This window comes from Pelobates fuscus, chromosome 2 (genome assembly GCF_036172605.1).
Source record: "Pelobates fuscus isolate aPelFus1 chromosome 2, aPelFus1.pri, whole genome shotgun sequence".
Classification (NCBI taxonomy): Eukaryota; Metazoa; Chordata; class Amphibia; order Anura; family Pelobatidae; genus Pelobates; species Pelobates fuscus.
The window spans coordinates 289,780,216-289,801,567 of NC_086318.1; the positions used below are offsets into that span (position 1 = coordinate 289,780,216).

Sequence of the window (21,352 nt, forward strand, 5' to 3'; positions counted from 1 at the left end):
GCAGGGTTTAGACAGAAAGACAAACAGACAGACACATAGAAAGAGAGATAGATATGTAGATATTTTTCCTTGAAAACCCTGCATATCAGAATGTATTTTGCATCTTATTTGAGTGTTTGTGTGCATGGGTCAGTTTAAGTTTCTGGATGGGTCAATGTGTATGTGTCTGTATTAGTTAGTGTGTGACTGCCTGTGTCTGCATGGGTCAGTGTCTGTGTGTTTGTTTTCATGGGTCAGTGTGTGTGTCTGTATGGATCAGTGAGTCTGCATGAGTCTTCACAAATGCCAATGTTTTCATTAAATAAACAATACTTTTAAAGTGTAAAAGAGTATCAAGCATGTGTATATATTTAGGCATGTATATTAGCATATGTGTATTATATTAATGTTTACACGTACTGTAAAAATAAGTTAAAATATTTCACTATGCATTTTCAATATATGAGGTCAAAAGATATGATACATATGCTGAGTGTTCCGTACTGGAAATTAAATTTAGATTGAATGTATGAGCTCAGTATAAAGCAAAATAAGTTTTATAGCTGTTCATATTTTTTATTGTTTTTGGAAGAACATCTAATTTGACACTCGGAGTGTACATATAATATGTTCTATGTGCTTTTGTGTTTGATTCTAGATCAATCCACATTTATAGAAGAGTCCAATGGCTTCTGATGGCAAGGATGATGTAAGTAAAATGCTTTTTTGTTTTAATAAAGGAAAAAGAAATCGAGGCTATATTGCTTTGTAATATAGGTCCAACTCAATTATTTTTTATTGGTTTACGCTGAAACAAAAAAAGAGTAACAAATTCCACATATACATGACTCTAGTACTGAAATGGTTAACTCCTACTAAATTCTAGAGCTTACTCTTATTTCGTTACTAATTCTGAGTTGGCACGTTCTGCCTACGCTTGCAGTTTCATTATGCCCATTGGCATTTTCCACCCTCCTCATGCTGCTTTTTACAAGCACTGTTTGTTTTAATATTTTATAGAATGTTTAGTCAACTTTTTCGTATTAAACCGTTTTTAACCATCAAAGCAGAATTAGATGAGTAGAAAGTATTACTAATGGTTGAACTGATGACAATATAGCAAAATATGTTTTGTTTTTCTTACTGTGGATCAGTGCACCTCTCACAAGGGTTTGTTTTGATCAGCTTTGAACGTCATAGTGTAGGCTTTTATTCTCTTTTCTAAAACAAGCTGTTTGTAAAATTTCCCTTTACACGCTTGCTTAGCATCTTAAGAACCCATGATTAGATTTTCTGTGTAATGATCTATGTAAACACTGCATATTTATTTGTATTTTAGCAAAACATCTGAAATATGAAGCAGGGTTTAGACAGATAGACAGGGAGATAGATATGTTTCCTTGAAAACCCTGCATATCAGAATGCACTTTCCATTTTCTTTGCATATTTATTTTTGGGGTTTTTATTTTACCCACTCTTTAAAGTGAAAGTTTCATGAACAGCAACTTTTTATATATTGCACCATATATTAACATATAACCTTACATTTTTGTACTGGCCATCGCCATTTCACAACTGTTCTTGTTTTTTGAGTGTTGTGTGGGGGGAGGTAGATATAACCTTTAAAGCAATACAGATAGATGGAGTAGGGCTGCACCAATACAAATAAAATAGTCCCAAAATAGAAAGTCTCACTAAAGCAGCAGTAGACAGTCAGGGATACTTTATAAAAAGTAGACTCTTCAGTGGAAATAGATGCGTCAGAATGTCTCAGGATGTTTTTTCGTTATATGAAAAAAAAACAAAAAACCAAGGCAACCAATAGTGCAATAAGTCTAAAATCCAAAGTGCAATAAAATAGCATGAAGTAGAAATATTACATTTAAAAGAGCTATGGCCAGCTCTGGTGTGAAGGGCGTACAGCGGTATAATCCCCGCTTATAGGATATATGGAGAAAGTGTGTCCGTCAGCTCCATCTGGTCATCCAAGGCTCCAGAAAGGAATAAAAAAAGGCAACAATAGTGCTCTCAATTGTGATAAAAAAGATAAAAAAAATAGATAAAATAATACTTACAAGCATAGAGCAGTGTCAGGATCGGGACAGGGATCCAACACGCAGAGTACAAACAGGTGGTAGGTACGTATACCGGACCTTAGAATGGCCGGACTTAACGTAAGGAGTAAGCAGAGATCAAGGGAACGAGAGGACAGGTAAGCGAGGAACAAGCCGAGTCAAAGGGTAACAGAGATAAACAGGGTAGTACAAACAAGCCGGGTCAGAACCAAAGAGACAACTAGAATACAAGAGCGCTGAGTGACTAGACAGGCTAGAACCACGACAGGGCAATGAGCAGATGCCGAAAGCCTTACTTTATACCTTGATTCTAGAGGGTAATCACGCCCCCGACGAGTCCTGATTAGTGCTCGGGACTTGACTGACAGGTCGACCCGGGTTGGCGTCATGACGTCGACTACTGAGCGTCGCGTCATATAAGGAAGTGGATCCCTCGCGGTCGGCTTGTAAATGGCCGAGAGGACCGCGAGGAACGGAGGAAACAACCCCTCTGGGAGGATAAACGTCTAAGTCTCTCACCTCCTCTGAGGCAGAGACTACAGGTACCCTGACAGTACCCCCCCTCTCAGAAACGCCCACCGGGCGGAAGGAACCGGGACGAGATGGAAAACGGGAGTGAAAAGCCCTGCGGAGGCGAGGAGCATGTACATCCTCCTGAGGTACCCAAGTCCTCTCCTCAGGGCCATATCCCTTCCAGTCAATAAGATATTGTAAATTCCCCCGGGAGATTCGAGAATCGATGATGGAGTTGATTTCATACTCCTCCTGACCCTCAACCTGAACAGAGCGAGGAGAGGATATAGTGGAGGAAAATCTGTTACAGACTAACGGTTTCAGTAAGGAAACATGAAAGGAGTTAGGAATGCGTAAGGCAGCTGGAAGAGCTAGGCGATACGCAACTGGGTTAATTCGAGCCAGAACCCTGTAAGGGCCAATGTAACGAGGGGCGAATTTCATAGAAGGGACCTTTAACCCCTTAAGGACACATGACATGTGTGACATGTCATGATTCCCTTTTATTCCAGAAGTTTGGTCCTTAAGGGGTTAAACGAATGTTTCTTGTACTCAACCATACCCTATCACCTGGAACAAAAACCGGAGCCGCCCTTCTGTGCTTATCAGCGTGTTTCTTGAACAACAACATGGAATTATGTAGGAGAATTTGTCGAGTCTGATCCCACAACTTCCTCAAATTGGCAACATGAACATCAACCGACGGTACCCCTTGGGAAGGAGAAACCGAGGGAAGAATGGAAGGATGAAAGCCATAATTCATGAAGAAGGGGCTGGAACGAGTAGAATCACAAACGAGATTATTGTGTGCAAACTCCGCCCAAGGAATCAAACCGACCCAATCGTCCTGGTGCTCAGAAACAAAACAACGCAAATATTGTTCAATCTTTTGATTGGTACGTTCAGCAGCTCCGTTAGACTGAGGGTGATAGGCAGAAGAAAAATTCAATTTGATGCCAAGTTGAGAACAGATGGATCTCCAAAAACGTGAAACAAATTGGGAGCCTCTATCGGAAACAATTTCGGAAGGTATCCCATGTAAGCGAAAAATCTCTCTCGCGAATATCTCCGCCAATTCAGGAGAAGTCGGGAGTTTAGATAAGGGCACGAAATGAGCCATCTTAGTAAACCTATCAACCACCGTGAGGATCACAGTCTGTTTTTTAGAAACAGGCAAATCTACAATGAAGTCCATAGCCAAACAGGACCATGGTCTCTCTGGAATGTTCAAGGGATGTAACAAACCACATGGAAGCGTATGAGGTTGCTTAGTCTTCATACAGACCTCACATGCTCCGATGAAATCCCTAATATCCTTTCGTAAAGAAGGCCACCAGAAATCTTTAGAGATCAAGGAACATGTCTTGCGAATACCCGGATGCCCAGCCGCCTTACTGTTGTGAAAACACTGTAAGAGTTCCAGTTGGAGTTCAGGAGGAACGAAATGCCTTGCCCCAGGGGTCTGTCTAGGAGCCAGATGTTGCAACTTCATGATCTGACCAAGCAACGGAGAGTGAATCTTAAGACTCGTGTTGGCGATAATATTGCCCCTGGGTACTATAGAAGACAAAACCGGCTCAGATATGGCAGAAGGTTCATATTGGCGAGACAAAGCATCGGCTTTAGAATTCTTAGAACCAGGTCTATAAGTGAGCACGTAATTGAAATGCGTGAGGAATAAAGACCAACGAGCTTGCCTGGAGGACAAGCGCTTGGCCTCCCCAATATAGGACAAGTTCTTGTGGTCTGTCAAAATAGTAACAGGATGTAAGGTGCCCTCCAATAAATGTCTCCACTCCTTTAAAGCCATGATAACTGCTAGTAGTTCCCTGTCACCAATGTCATATCTGCTCTCAGGACCTGATAGTTTCTTGGAAAAAAAAACACATGGATGTAAGGGCTTATCCACACCTAACCTTTGGGACAGGATGGCACCTATACCTGTCTCTGAGGCGTCTACCTCGAGTAGGAAAGGCAGAGTCGTATCAGGGTGAACCAAAATTGGTGCAGAAGCAAACAGTTCCTTGAGTGTTTTGAAAGCAAAAAGGGCTTCAGTAGACCAGTTCTTAGTGTCAGCCCCCTGTCTGGTCATATTGGTAATAGGAGCTATAATTGAAGAGTAACCTTTAATGAAGCGCCTATAATAGTTGGAGAATCCAATAAACCTCTGAATGGCCTTGAGACCCCTGGGTAAAGGCCAATCCAAAATGGACTGGAGCTTATCCGGGTCCATCTTAAACCCTTCCCCAGAAATCACATAACCAAGAAAATTTATCTGGGATTGGTCAAAGCTGCATTTCTCCAATTTGCAATACAGGCCATGTTGAAGAAGCTTGCGCAATACCCTTCTGACTTGTCTGTGGTGAGTCTCAATCTCTCTAGAGTGTATAAGTATATCATCCAGATATACAATAACGCAGTCATGTTGAAATTCCCTAAGAACTTCATTGATTAGGTCCTGAAATACTGCCGGTGCATTACAGAGACCAAAAGGCATTACTGTGTATTCATAGTGCCCATAACGGGTATTGAACGCCGTCATCCACTCGTGTCCCTGCTGAATTCTCACCAAGTTATACGCCCCTCTGAGATCTAACTTGGTGAAAATCTTGGAGCCTTTTAGACGATCAAAGAGCTCGGTAATCAAAGGAATAGGGTAGGCATTTCTAATGGTTATTTTGTTCAAACCTCGATAATCAATGCACGGTCTTAGTGTACCATCCTTCTTCTTAACAAAAAAAAACCCAGCCCCGGCAGGGGAGGAGGATCTCCTAATGAATCCTTTTTCAAGGTTCTCACGAATGTACTCCTCTAAGACTAAGTTCTCTTTAGTGGACAAAGGATATACATTACCCCTGGGAGGCATGGTACCAGGTAGTAGATTAATCTTACAATCAAAAGACCTGTGAGGAGGTAAAGTATCAGCATTCTTTTTGTCAAATACTGCCTTTAAATCCAGGTACAGAGGCGGTATTTGTACCTCTGTAGAGTAGGTAGAATTAATCGGTGTGTTAACTGCGCAAAGTGGTGACACTGTCCGTAAGCACCTGTCCTGACAACCCTGACACCATGAGACTATCTCCCCTAATTCCCAATCAATAATAGGGTTATGTTTTTTTAACCAAGGATACCCCAGGACTATGGGAACAGATGGAGACGAAATAAGCAATAAAGATATGTCTTCCTCGTGTAAGATACCAACAGTTAATTTAACGGGTATGGTTTCACGAAAAATCACAGGCTCAACTAAAGGTCTACCATCTATGGCCTCAACGGCCAAGGGTGTCTCCCTTAACTGGGATGGGATAGTGTGTTTAGTAACAAAAACTTGGTCGATAAAGTTCTCAGCAGCTCCGGAATCTATCAATGCCATAGTTTCTAATACTCCCTTCTCCCAAGTTAAAGAAACGGGTAGCAGAAGCCTGTGATCTTTATAATTATGATTAGAGGACAAAATAGAAACACCCAAGGCCTGTCCTCTAGAGAAACTTAGGTGCAAGCGTTTCCCGAGCGACTAGGACAATTTAGGCGTAAATGGCCTCTGACTCCACAGTACATACACAACCCCTCCCTTCTCCTGTACTGTCTCTCCTCTTCTGAGAGACGAGTATTGCCTATCTGCATAAGTTCTGGAAGAAGTGAGGTTGTGGATTCAGAACTTTGAAATGAAGGAGCTAGTTTAAAGGAAGGTCTACGGTTTCTCTCTCGAGTGTTCTGCCTCTCTCTTAAACGTTCATCAATGCGAGAAATAAAAGAAATTAAATCCTCCAAATTTTCAGGAAGCTCTCTAGTAGCAACCTCGTCAAGGATTATGTCTGATAACCCGTTTAAAAATACATCTATATAAGCCTGTTCATTCCACTTAACTTCTGCCGCCAAGGACCTGAACTCTAGTGCATAATCCACAAGTGTTCGGTCTTCTTGTCTAAGGCGCAACAGTAATCTAGCTGCATTGACCTTTCTACCTGGAGGGTCAAAAGTTCTTCTGAAAGCAGCTACAAAGGCATTATAATTGCATACTAACGGATTATCATTTTCCCACAATGGATTGGCCCATCTCAAAGCTTTCTCGACAAGTAATGTGATAATAAATCCAACCTTTGCCCTATCTGTAGGATAGGAGCGGGGTTGTAATTCGAAATGGATACCTATTTGGTTTAAGAAACCACGACACTTCTCTGGAGAGCCAGCATAACGTACAGGTGGAGTGATACGGGAAGAAGCACCTACAGTGGCTACCTCTAGACCTGAACTCACAGGAGAGATAGAAGTATTACGCATCTCCTCTGGTTGATTACTAGAGCGAGATAGTAACGCCTGTAGTGCTAGAGCCATCTGGTCCATTCTGTGATCCATGGCGTCGAACCTAGAGTCAGAAGGACCAACCTGAGTGTTTGTACCTGCAGGATCCATGGCCCTGTCGTAATGTCAGGATCGGGACAGGGATCCAACACGCAGAGTACAAACAGGTGGTAGGTACGTATACCGGACCTTAGAATGGCCGGACTTAACGTAAGGAGTAAGCAGAGAATAGTCAGAGACAAGCCGAGGTTAAGGGAACGAGAGGACAGGTAAGCGAGGAACAAGCCGAGTCAAAGGGTAACAGAGATAAACAGGGTAGTACAAACAAGCCGGGTCAGAACCAAAGAGACAACTAGAATACAAGAGCGCTGAGTGACTAGACAGGCTAGAACCACGACAGGGCAATGAGCAGATGCCGAAAGCCTTACTTTATACCTTGATTCTAGAGGGTAATCACGCCCCCGACGAGTCCTGATTAGTGCTCGGGACTTGACTGACAGGTCGACCCGGGTTGGCGTCATGACGTCGACTACTGAGCGTCGCATCATATAAGGAAGTGGATCCCTCGCGGTCGGCTTGTAAATGGCCGAGAGGACCGCGAGGAACGGAGGAAACAACCCCTCTGGGAGGATAAACGTCTAAGTCTCTCACCTCCTCTGAGGCAGAGACTACAGGTACCCTGACAAGCAGAAACACTGCTCTATTGGAAAAGCATTGGTGGTATGATCTCTACATCGGATTTCTTTGAGTACCGGAACAGTAAAATGCCAGGAAGAGATAAAAAATAATTAAAGTGCATAGAAAATACAATAAAAAGAGGATTGGCACAATGAAGTAACCAAAAGACTTTTATTGATCTAAAATACACATTAAAATAACCATAACACGTTTCACCATATGTGGCTTCTTCAAATGGGATAAAAGTAGTAACCTGGCAAACCTCAGCCAGCCACGCATGCTCTGTATGTGGCTGTCTGTTGCTTATGCCATGCGTGCTGGCCGCATGTGTACACCCTCTCTCTCCTTTTGCTGTTTGGCAAGTTCCATAGTCAAACCTTCCTTCTAAGCCGATCGCACATATCTGACGTGCGATTGGCTAACACCTCTGGGCGGAGGCACATGCTTAATTACATACACACTCCTTGTTGAACCCAGCCCCCTTTCGTCATGCCGACGGGCGTAAGAACTACCTTTCCTATACTCCCCTGATGCCTACTATTTCCGAGTGACTCTTTTCAATTTATAATTTCTACTCAATAGACCATCATTTTTAAATATACCTGTACTCTTAGCATCTTTCATTCATATATTTTCTATTTTTATGTAGAACAAATACAAATAACGCTCTTACTGTTGAAAAGTTCCTTCAGCAGGAGAGTGTCGGCTGGAAATCTTAATTAGCACAGATAAATAATAACAAGTAGATGAACAAATAGATAAATAAATGCTTATCAAACCAATTCCATAACCAAAAAGTGGTGGTCAGAACAGAAAAAAGAAAAACGTAACTAAAGCCTGGTGGCTGATCCTCCAAATGCAACAAAGTATCTACAGGCTCAAATGAACAAATGAGAGCTAACCCTTGTCAGGAAAGACTATGATTCTGTGTGAAAATATACAGTGATTATCAGTAAATATCAGACATTTGAATCAATAATCTAGGTGCCCCTGTCTCATTAGACATACTCAGACATACTCCTTCATTAAATTAAAGTCTAGACTGATAAGGAGGAAAAAAGGGGATAGAGTTAAGTGCTAAAGTGCAGAACCATGCTTAGAGTGCTGGTTGCCTGCACTTGTGTGATAGAGTGCCCTGTGAAAACATAGAAAATCCCAGATTGGTGTTGCAGTTCACAGGTAGGGAGGCCGTTTTTTTCTGACCCCCATCACCCAGTGACTGCTTTTCACTTATATTTTTATGTATCCTGCGTTTAATTTTATGTGTTCACTATAAATTAGTTCCTGATTGGCCGATCGTAATTTTGGCGCCAATTTTAACCCATTTGAAGAAGCCACATATGGTGAAACGCATTATGGTTATTTTAATTTCTGTATTTTAGATCAATAAAAGTCTTTTAGTTACTTTGTTTTACCTACACACGTTTTTACAATTTGGCAGAAACGATCATCCTCAGCTGCTTTCTGGCTCATTGGCCCTTTCCTTTGTCCCTCCTTGGAACAGTGGAGGTTATATATAATAGGCTATCACAGACCTCACAGTCAATCACATGGACTCCGTGCTACAAACAGCTCTCTAGTCAATGGAGGAAGGTTGTATCTACCAGCCTTTATGACCCTGGCACTCTTTGGCCACCATTGTGGAGTATTAAAGCAAAAGACCTGGCTGGCATGTTATGTTTTTGCACATCTTCTCTGGGAACCAATCTGCTCAATATTTTCTTGTGCCAGATATCACATGCAATTCTTCAGATGTAATGAGTAAAGCAATTACTGCATGCATCCGTCATCTATGAAAATTTTCTTGTGTCAGCTAGGAGATTGCTCTCTGCTAGTGTTGATTAATCACTTTGAACAGTGTCTACTCTGTCTGGGGGTGTATCCATTAATTATGCAAAGCTACAATGGGCTATATATTTTTTAATGATATTTATTAGACATTTGTCCTCCAGTCTATATACCTGACAATTGTATTTTGAATAAATTCACAGAAAAATATTAATTGGGGACTAGAGAGATATTTCATCATATATCTTTTTTTTTTGGAAGAATGCCTTCATGATTATTTGGTACACAAAATAAGGGTATTCGATTCATGTGCTATTGCTAGTGGATGTAACGACTGATCACCTTAACCCAGTACTGGTTAAATTTGTATTGTTTGTATTTGCATATTGTTTTATATGTATTTATTTTTGACATTTGCAAGCTATATGTTAGAACTTACATTTTTTTCTTTGCACATTTATAAATAAAATCATATTGGGACATATTATGTGTTATTATGTATCCTGAAGAACCTGTCTGCAAAGGGGTAAAGGGTTAGTTGTTGAGAAAGCATAGGTAGACGCAAACTGCATGCAGGCATTTTTCTTGGTTTATTCTATCTGATATTCCTCATACTTTTTTTTTGTATAGGTTAAACATTTTTACCTGCAAAGTTCCTTTATTGCTGCCAAATATTTTACTTCTTAATAGTATTTTATGAGGCCATTTTGTTTACTAAATAACCCACATCCAGTCTTGATCTCAGTTGGAGTGTGGAGTTCCATTTATACATTTTTATTTTAAAGTCTGGAGAATAAAGAATTACTCAATACTAGGCCACTGTTTGGGAATATTAAAGCAATCTTCGTTGGTTGCATATTCTTTTTGTGGTATATTATTAGTTTCTATATTTGTCTTTACTTCTTCTTTACTTTTTACTTTTCTTTTTTTTACCCTTCTCATTTCACTGCATCTTATATAACTACCCAGTTGGTTGGTTCTTTTTTCTCTATAAAGGGATGCCAAGGGCACCACGACCACTTCAGTGTACTTCCACCTCTGGCAGCATGACTTGGCTTTCATCAGCCGGTCTGGAATCAGAGTGTGAACACACAGTGTTGCACGCTATTTAATTGATTGATTTCATATTATCCATTGGTTGTATAGAGATGCATATCATACTAATGCTGCATCAATAATATTTATGGGTTCATATTCAGTATTTTTGGGGGAACCAAGTAAATTCAAACAGTTAGTGACATATTTAAACCATTATTTGCAGAGAAAGACGGTTAGCACTATTTGTAGAGTTCATTTGTACCACTTATCACTTGCTTGTCTTGCAGAGAATAAATACTACCTTAAAAATACACTGTCATGATCAGGTATCCGCCAAACCACCTAGACAATGAAAAGATTGTTTTGTTGTATACTAGATTTTGATTGTCACAGAAGCCCCCTTCTGGAGAGGCTTGAAGTATAGCCTCCTGCCCACAGATATGGGCCCGGTGTTGGGGTACATTGTGTTAATGTTGAGTTGAGCTGGGTTGAAAGCTATTGTTTTTATTATTGTAACATCTTGTGCAATGAGTCTTGGTGTCCAGCAGATTCAATTATCCATCTTAATCTAGTTATATCCCAGACACCAAGACACCAGGCAGTGGTTTGCATTGTTCTGGTATTGTGCGTAATGGTATAAATACATTTGTTTTCTCTGCAATAAACAAGTTACTTGTTTTACTCAATACGGGTGGTCTCGTCCACTATATTGGGGAATTTTACAAGGTTCCAAAAGAGCTATAATCACTGTATGCTGTAGCTGAATTCAGGACCAGAGGAGGATTAGAAAAGCAGTGACCAAGGAACCTAAGTGACCTTACTACCCGTGACATTGATGTCTCAATAAGTTAACCATATTTGTCAGAAACATTTTTATCACTATCACTATAAAAGGTTATTTCAAATTTCTTGAAAGTATTTTACTCATCTGTGCTTTTGAATAATTCAAATTTAATGCTTTAATTTTTTGTTATGGCTGCATGCTTTATGTTATGTGACTTGTCTTGGTTTTGATATTTTACATGGTAATCACGAAATATGATACGCTTTCTTTATTTTGCCAATCAGAGTTTTGTTTTAAATTCAAGAAGGCGGCTATTTTTTTATTTTTAGCAAAACGTCAATGTTAATTACAATGGTGTATAAAAAGATCTTATGTAACTGTAATTAGATTAAGCATCATATAGAAAATTCAACTATTAATATGTTGTTTTCTGAAATCACCTGTTACTATATTACAGCCAATACATCAATGATATTTACGATGTTGACTTTTATGTTTATTTTATTGTATTTTAAGTGAATTATTAAAATACCTTTTATTTTTAAATTGATTTATTTAATTATGTTAAACTGACTTTAATTTTTTTTATCTTCTTTAAATAGAAAGAGAAAATGTGTGTCCTCCATCATTAAGCATTTATCATAAAGACTATCAGAGCATATTGTATTTCAGATTGCATGTTATCAAAACAAAGCTCAGTCTTTGTTAAAACCAATATTGTAGTTGGTTAAAGTCTCGTATTTGTTGTATAAGCAATATTACTTTTGGATAATTTAATTTCACTTTTTTCAAATGTTTATAAAATCCTAAATATGATATACAGAAAGAAGGTATCAGGCTGAAAGAATTAGGGCATGAACCCCTGCAATAAATTGTACATTTCAATTCAGTTAAACTGAACAAGACACTTAAAAAGAAATATAAAAAAACAAACAGAATTCATGAATGTAATGTATCACCCAGAATTTCTTAAATCAAATATCTGTGTTTAGTTAATAGTTTACAAGATCAAATGTAAATCCACAAAATTTGAACTGTCTTAAAGTGTTTGTAAGTTTAAAATGTAGCTACATGCATCAATTTGATCCCATTTAACTCTAATAATAAATATATTTTTCAATTATTTGCAATGGACATAAATAAAAATAATATCTACAGTAATAATTAATTTTACTTACTGAAATAATTAAATCAACTAGTAAAGTTATTGAATTGTGAAAAATGTAATCAAACAACATGTATCTATGGTTGATAGTGTATCTCTATAGTTTTGTCAATCCTTTAAAAACAACAAAGTAAAAAATACGCTATTTTCAATCTCAGATCGTAAATATCGTATAATATCCATTTTTGGTAAAAAAAAAAATGTGTATGTTAGGTTATAGCTGGTTATGTTGGATTTTTGTCTTAGTCTTTTTATATTAGTAATAAAGACTTTGCCTTACCTACCTGACACTAAATTGGGAAATGGGAACTGTATATAGACTGGATTTGATGATTATTGCCTGCATCATGTGTTTTGACATGCCATTAAATGGTTTTCAGAGAACTTTATTTGAATAGCATGGTATTGAACAGATAATATGTGCAACACAAAGCTGACAAATCTACTGAATCGAGTAGGACATAAATGGGATTCTTTGGTAGGATCTCATTGAAGAAACCCACCCTCATAAATAAAATCCTCAGCTCCAGATTCAGTGGTGATATTAATTGAAAACATATAACATAGTCCACCATCAGGAAACATGGTCCACAATCATGAGGATGTTCTTCTTGCCCTTACTGATGAACTTTAAAAACAGGTCCAGTATATGTTTAAATCCACTTCTTCAAAGGGATTCTTGTGACAATCAGGTGAATTAAAGGCAAAGTAGGTGCTTGGATAAAAGTTTTCCCCAAGTGTCCAGTCAGGAAAATCATGTGACCAATCTGGAGGAGCACTCTTTGATACCTCTTTTACTATAAACTGTTCCAATGTAGTCTTCTTTAGAAATCTCCATCATTCATTCCACACTAGCCAATCTGCTGGTCAGTGGCAGGCAGTCATATGGGAAATGGATGCTGGTATCAGCATGCAAAAAACTAGATGAGGAAAAAAACATCCGAAATCTTACTAAATCAATTAAGTAGAATGAACAAGGTATCATAGGATGCTGCTGTATGCAACTATTTTTATATATGCCCACTGTTATATATCTAGTACGTCAAAAATAGTTTTCTCATGTGATTATCAGTTTATGCAATTAGAGCATATAGTATCACATTAAATAAAGCAAGATCTGTCTGACTACATCATATAGATGATCAGCATCAATTAAATCTAAAACAAAGGACCCACTGATGTCCGGTCAAAAAGTCTTCTGTCTGCACATAGTTGTGAGTTCTATTATGCAGACAGAATATGTAAACAGGAAATGTATAGACAGACTACATCACTTTCTAGCATTGATTTTTGTAAGCTTCATATTGCCTTTATCATGATTAATTTTTATCAATAACATTCATTGCAATAGGTGATTAAATTTGACTAATTATATGAAAATATAATTAGTAAAACAGATTTTACCAAGTTTGAAATATTTCCTTTGTACCAATTAAATATCTGATCTATATTGAATATCTGAATGCACTTAGCATCCAAATGATCATGATTGACTTATCTGTGAGATTCAGACATAGGTAACCTTTAGACTTAGAGATTTGTTTCATTCTGAACTGCAATTCTTCCAGATCTGAAGTGATCTGGGTGCCTATAGTGGTCCTTTAAGAGAAAGTGGAAAAACTGTAGTGGATACAGTAAATCTGGGTTTAAAAATCTTATCTCTTTTCTCAAGTGAAAAGTAAAGAGATAAACAATGATTACATTTGGTGTAAGCTGCAGAGTCATCATTATTTAAAGATGGTCAATGTATTTCAGTAAATAGTTTTACTGTATTGCCTATCTAACCTTTTTCTCAGAAAGGATATATACAGAGATGGGAAGGGGGGGATCTTGCAGGGCATAGGTAAAGGGCAATAGATTTGGATTTGGACTGAAAATCCAGACATAGCATGGAAGTCTTGTAAAGAATGCAAAGTGGAGGGAGGGTATAATGTAGCACATCGAAGAAATAAAGGAAATTGTCTGGAAAGGCCATTCATTTTAAGATTTTTGAACCTGTAGAGCACAATTACTTCAATGCAACTAATTCAATTACTAGTGCAAGGAAATTCTAGTTTGTTATACTAAAGAACAACGCAATAGAAAATAAAAAACAGAGACATTTTTGGACATCTTTATAGGTATACTGAATATTGTACACAGACATTAAAGAATCAGAAATACAGAATAGGTGTTTCAAAGAGTTAGATGTATTTAATTATTTTATTATTAAAGGAACACTGTGCACTACATAGGGACATCAAGGCTGCAGTGATAGGAATACCGATATATATTCCCTGTATAATTCAGGGCTCCTCACCTGTTAAAAAAAAAAAAAAAAAAAAAAGAAAAGAAAATGAATAAAAACAAATTACTCACATTTTCTCCAGCTCCAAGTCTCCCTCAGTAAAACCTTCTATCTACTTACTCCTCAAGTGACATCGTACTGGAGGATTAAGAAACTTGCTGCAATGTGCCTAAGATTCTGCCATAGAGAATTGTTGAATACAATGAATCTCTATAGCAGACCATGATGGCACTGTGCATGTGTGCAGGACCTCAACGTATGTTACGGTATGAGAGCCGGAAAGTAACAGTCCCGGCTCTTGAACCCAGAGTGCTTGGAGGCATCGCTTGAAGCCGCATTCCCAACCCTTCTGATTATTTAAAAAAAAAAGGGGGGTTTGGGGGAGGATGGGGGGTGGCAGGATTGAAGGCACTATAACAACTTCAATAAGATAAGTGTTCCTTTAATGACCTTTCAAATGTGCATTTTATTTTATCACAATGTATCATTATTTAGTATCTACATAGTACATAGTATGTTGTCTATGATACTATGAATGTGTATTATATTTGAAACATTTCTAATTATAGACAATACAATTTGTAGAGTTAATTGAGTTTATGTGTTAAGTACAATCATGATATTATCACAATCAACAGGAGTAAAGACATTCAACAAACCGAGAAACATATAAATATATATATATATATCTTCTGATACTCTGAATGTTTATTTCTGTAAACAATACACAATGTAAGACATACCAATGCATATTCACACACAGCAACCTCACAGGCATTTTAGTCTGCAGCAATAAGTAGCTTCCCTTTTTGTCAGTGTAAAGCTTGTGGTATAATCATCTCTTTCTGTTAGACCCTCCTTTTTAACTCCAGCCTTTCATTCCTTACGTATGATCACAATAAGAAATTTCCTCTTTCTCTTTCCTCTGTTCATTTCCTGACTGCAGGTTTCCTTGCGTACAAAGACAGCCAAGAAATCCAGAGGTAATGCAATCTTTAATTTTCACTCCAAATTCATATGATTTATTTTCAAGACTCACTTTTCTACAGAGAAGTGGTTTTTCAATGTAAACGTATTTAAAGAAACAGGATCCACAGTGTGATCTCGTTAACATGCTTTACAAGTGGATACAATAAGAATGCATATTTACTGCAAATTCTAGTAAAGAAAAAGCAAGTTGTCCATATTTTGGTGTTGTCTGCAGATTTATTAATAAATATTTCTAAGTATAAAATTATTTTTTCACTATTATAAGTCACACAATGTAATCTTGGTAACATTGGAAGTTTTAGGTCAATATACTTTATTTCACAAATATTTGTGATAAGGTCATTGGTAGTTTTAATTTTAAAAATGTAACACCTCAATTATATTATTTTATCATCTCTGAGCAATATGCATTATTGGTGAATATGTAGAAAATTTAGATTTTTTTTTTTACTGAAAACAGCGTGCTTCATTGCCTTTGCTTTTTATGCTTGCACTGTTTTCCCTTGCTGTTTTGTAACTGACAAAACGTCTCCCAATACAAACAAAACAGCAAACAATAAAATCACAAATTGGGAAGGCTGCTTCTAAGACTACAAGCAGTGGCACAATAAAGTGTATATTTAAAGCCCAGTAGGAGACAATAATGCGCACAGTAACATATATATTGACATTAAATCCAAACTTCCAAGTTAAAAACAAAAACATACCAAGTACCAAACTATCGCATGGATTTAATTACGATATATATAGTGCTGCATATATTATTATTTCCTAGTTATTCCTATTATTATTTTAAATGCATATATTATATTTGAGCCAGACACTGTTTTTGAAACAGACAGTTTTTAAAGTGTCTTGGTCCATACTGTGTGTTGCTTACGTAATGCAATATTTTGAAATCCTTGTTTGCTTTTTCTCTTATTTAAATCAATGTTTGGCAATAGCTTCACCTGGCTCTAACAATGCTTTATTTGCTCATTCAATTAATTGAAGTATACATTGTCAAACTGACCTACTTTTTTATGGTTAGTTCCTATAAGAATATTGTTATAAATGCCATGGGTCTTTTATTTAATTTTTGTTTTCATATATAGGGAGTATATTTATAATGAGCCGAAGAAGGATTTCCTGCAAGGACCTTGGTGATGCTGACTGCCAAGGGTGGATGTATAAGAAAAAAGAAAAATCTTTTTTGGTCAACAAGTGGAAAAAAATGTGGACTGTTTTAAAAGGCTCATGCCTATATTGGTACACAAATCAATTGGTAAGCTAGAATGCCTATAATTAATATAATATGTTTTATCATTTATTGCATTTGCATTGCCAAAGATATATTGTTTAGAAATGCTTTTTATTGAAAGTCTTTAACCTGGTGTCAGTGTATTGGTGAGAGGCTTGATTTGTAACAATGTATATATCATTAGGCCTATAAAACGTATAGTGCTACCTCTCATTTCCATAACCCAAGTTCTACCTGCCTAAAGCACATTGGGTTAACTCTTACTGGCAACAGTAATCGCAATAAGGCAGGTTAAGACCAGTGCACCTGTGAAGATGGATTCACATAGTAAGTTGTTCCTCCATTTACTATTACAGTTGTACACTAAAAAACTGCTAATTTACAGTGTGTGCAGCTGCTATTAGAAATAGAATATGCAACTGACAATGACAATGACAATTTAACATTAAACTGCTCTTTGGGATGGTCAAGAGTGCTTAAAAGATCAGCATCCTGTGGATAGTCCATAAAAATAGGGACTCTATCACGCTCTCGTGGAGAGGAAGTGATAGTAAAGTAATAGCGAAAAAAAACGATAATCTTGTATCCACTAAAGGAGTATGTATAAATAGACTGCTAGGCTCAAAGGAAGGTCTTTTGAGCCTAGGTCCTAGTTTGTTTCAAAATCGGAAGTGCTTCAGACTAAGTTTTTACCTTCTTTTGGATGAACAGCAAAAACAAATGTGAGGAAGGCTGAACTTGATGGACGCAAGTCTCTTTTCAGCTATGTAACTATGTAACTATGTAACTATATGTAAGTGGAACTAAAGGGTCCCTTTATGAGGAAAAAATTGGATTTGTATGATAATAAAAATACATCATGATAAGTACAGAAATAATTATGATTTTCTGCTTTGGAACGACTTCTGAAGGCACAAAACACTTCTGAGTTGGTTTTGTACTTCTTCCTGTATTTCTGAGCAGTGATGTACCTTTATCATATTAAAGGTCTCTTTTTTCCTATATTTCATGGATTGAGGTATTTTGTTCTCCTTGAAAAGGAATCTGGAAATTCCACATAACTCTAATGTTTAAGCAGTCACAGAACCTGCAACCACCTGGAATAAAAGTACATTTATGCGCCCCATATTTATTTGTATTTGTATTGGTTCCATTGATTTATTTTTTCCGTCATATAGACTCAAATGAAGCCAACCTGAAATGATAACCAGAACATTACTAGGGTCAAAAAACACCCATCTTGTTGGTTGATGGATTGTCCATTTAAATGCTCGATAATAAGATCTAAATAAAACTTTGGGAGATATGCAGATTTGCATTTGTGGGCAGTAATACACCAGTAATACAACTCATGTCACTGTTTGTGCCCACAATAAGTAGTCCTGCCCGAGAGAACTAAGGGGCATGTCTGGCCAGCCTAAAACCTGCAGAGTCCTCGAGCCCATGCACAACAATAGCCCATTTAATGATGTCCAAGGACAGTTTTCTTGTATCTCCAGATCTGGAACTGCGGGATTGGACCCTGACATCATGATTGTCCTGCTGAATTCGGTAAAGGAGGGGGGGCCTGAGAGAGACCCATTTAATGCATAGAAATATTCAGCACAAAGCCTCAGTTCTCTCTGGCCAAATTTAGCACATAGTCATACATCAAAAGTTAGCTGTTATAGGTCTTTAGTGGTCCTTTTAGTGGGAACCTTTAGAGTGAAGCTTTCTTAAGTAAAATCTAAAATACTCATGGTATTCTTAAATGTTTGATTGAAATGTGAAAATCATTTTGACTGTGATTATATATTTGCCACATGTGCTATTTGTTTTTATATTTTTGTTTGATAAAAGCTTTACATCCAGTCCATGAGATTTTCGTATTATTTGAAAAAATGTTCCTTTTCCTTTTCATAATGTTGAACTAGCTTTACTAGGCTCATGCACATTTGTGTTCTATGTATTTCGATGTAATTTTATACTGCTATCTGGGATATGAAAACGATTGCTTCTTCCTGAATGTGTTTGAGAAGTTAGGAAGGGGAGAGAACAACCTAAACGTTCTGCTGCACTAATCACTAGAACCAAGTACTAGTATTGGCTCTACCATATGCGAATTCCCTCTTTCTATTGAGTGCCAGGGCCAGATTAATATAGGGGCTGATGGAGCTGCATCTCCAGGCCCATACCCATGGAGTAGGCTCATTGATAAATATATATATATATATATTATTATTATTATTTTTACTATTCTTCACATACTCTTGCTTAATTTTGTAAACTTAAGAGGGATATAGGGGAAGAAAACCTGGAATGGTTGACAATTAGTTAAGGTAAAGCGTAAAGCTGACTTTGAGCACTATGCAAATATTCTTGCTGCTTCGATCTCTCTAACACTGTGACATATTCCCCTCTACACTCCCTACATACACCATTTCTCTGTCCCAGACTGTATACCAGGAGCTACTGCCTGCTAGTAAGGAGAGTGAGTGCTAGGTGAAAGTCCTTAGAAAGTGTGGAGCAAGGGCATCATTAGACGCATTTATGGCAATCTCAGGGTTCTGTCTGCACAGTATACCCTTAGTTGGCCAGCCTGCATGATTTGCAGGCAGCCTGTCATGCATTTACGCCAGGCTGGCCTTCCAATTCTTCAGGCACACACACCGCCTTTTTGGGCATGTTTGCCCCTTTGGGCGGTTCTGTTTATGTGAATCGCGTCAGTGGCCCACGTTTTTACACCGCACACTGGCATCCTGCTTCACCGGACACTGCTGTTAAGGAGTATGGATTTACTTGAAAGATGAAAGCGAGAGATTGGCATAGGGTATGTGTTTTCTTGTAGCTAAATCCTGTGAGTTTCCCTCCAGCACCACCTCCACCAGATACATGACGCTTGTTAGGTATGACTGTTTTTGTGTTTTCTGTCGATAAGATTCTGTAATTAGGCCCAGCCCACCATAATTGTCAGCACCAGGCCCAATGGGCTTTTAATCTGACCCTGTTGAGTGCGACATATTATTTTCTAGCTTTGTCTGCACTGTTGTGTGTATACATTTACATAATTTTCACTGTATATCAAGAGAAAATTATACACTTCTATGAAGATGTTATTAGATTACATAAGGGTGTTATAGTGGGTGCCATCTGTATGAATAATGTGAAAGGCTGAACTTGGTCTTTTTTTTTTTTTTAAATCCTATATACCTATATAACTATCACATAAAGCTTTGCAATATGTACAGAGCCACTGGTTCCTTTTGGAGCTCAATTGATCTCTAATTATGCTATGTCATGTCTGTTGAACGGGTTTGTGAATATTTGAGAGAAATACAAATTGGAACACAGGTAAAGTTTAAAGATATTATTCATTTCAAATGTTACTTGCTTATAAGAGTAGAATAAACAATTCCTTACTAAAAAATAATCAATCAATGTGAAAAAGGATTTACGGAGGGAAGAAATATTATGTAGATTATATAAAATGCAAATCTATGGATAAACACTAGGCAGCAGGAAACAAGAGACTACATGATTAAAATATAGAATTTAAAAATTGGTGCTAATAAAAATGCAGCTTTGAATTGGTTTCAGGAATATTTTACAGTAACAACAATAATTTATTTTAAACTAACCTTTCTACTGAGTTATTTTTATGATAAAATAAAATAAAACTAGATAGCTACCTAGATTTTGCACTAAAGAGCAAGTTTATTTCCTTTTTTATTTAAAAAAAATACAATTATGTTCTGTTTCAGAATTTTTTTTTTTTAAATATATTTTTTATCCTTTGCAAAAATATTATGTTTATAAAGTATTGACGATTATGCAGTGTCGCTAATCTTACAATGTATTATATGGGCTCAGAAAACAAAACATAATAATAAAAATGATTAGCATTTATATAATATAACAACAACAACAACAAAAAACCCTGTGCACTACCCTAAATTCCTATGCACATTTACACTGATCACTGAACTGAACTACATTGCTTATATTATAACAATGGCACCTGGCAGAGTAAAAGGAATTTGATTTGTTTAACACAACTGAAACAGATTTGTGCAAATTCCTTATTAGCTGCTGCTGCGTCACAATGCAATATTAAAATATATTATCTCACATGGTCATTTTATTATTATACTATATGCTAGTCCGGTATTAGTACAAAACATTTAATAGAAAACTCTATGTAGAGTGTGGTAGTATGATGTGCTGATTTAATCTCAATTTGGTTGTTTTTTTTGCAGCTGTTCCCAGTTCAAAAATACCTAGTTATCCACTGCAATGGAACAAAGCTGCTGGAAATATAAAAAGCTTCTGTGATCTTTTTATAGTTACTTAAACCTTAAATTAATTGAGATAGTGTATGAATGTGCTTGTTTTCATGGAATAACTGGAATAACGTTTTAAAGTTTTCTGGTTTATCATTTTTGAAAAAAAATCCTCCCCTTTATTACGTCGGCCGGTGGGCGAGACTGATCCTGCCCACCGGCCGGGGAAAACTAATGCGCATGCACGGCAATGC

General features: G+C 37.2%; 1 protein-coding gene across 5 annotated transcripts in view; it reads left to right on the plus strand.

Annotated features, from left to right (window-relative positions):
- IPCEF1 (interaction protein for cytohesin exchange factors 1) overlaps positions 1-21,352 on the plus strand; it is a 143,233-nt gene that overhangs the window by 64,931 nt on the left and 56,950 nt on the right. For 2 of the 5 annotated variants that reach the window (XM_063443430.1, XM_063443431.1), the window contains exons 2-4: positions 638-688; positions 15,556-15,592; positions 16,694-16,863. In XM_063443430.1, the coding sequence (XP_063299500.1) occupies positions 665-688; positions 15,556-15,592; positions 16,694-16,863 (231 nt within the window). In that variant the 5' untranslated portion in view covers positions 638-664. Of the gene's footprint in view, positions 1-637; positions 689-15,555; positions 15,593-16,693; positions 16,864-21,352 lie in introns of those variants that run through there. The other 3 variants (XM_063443433.1, XM_063443432.1, XM_063443435.1) reach the window with 2 other exon arrangements.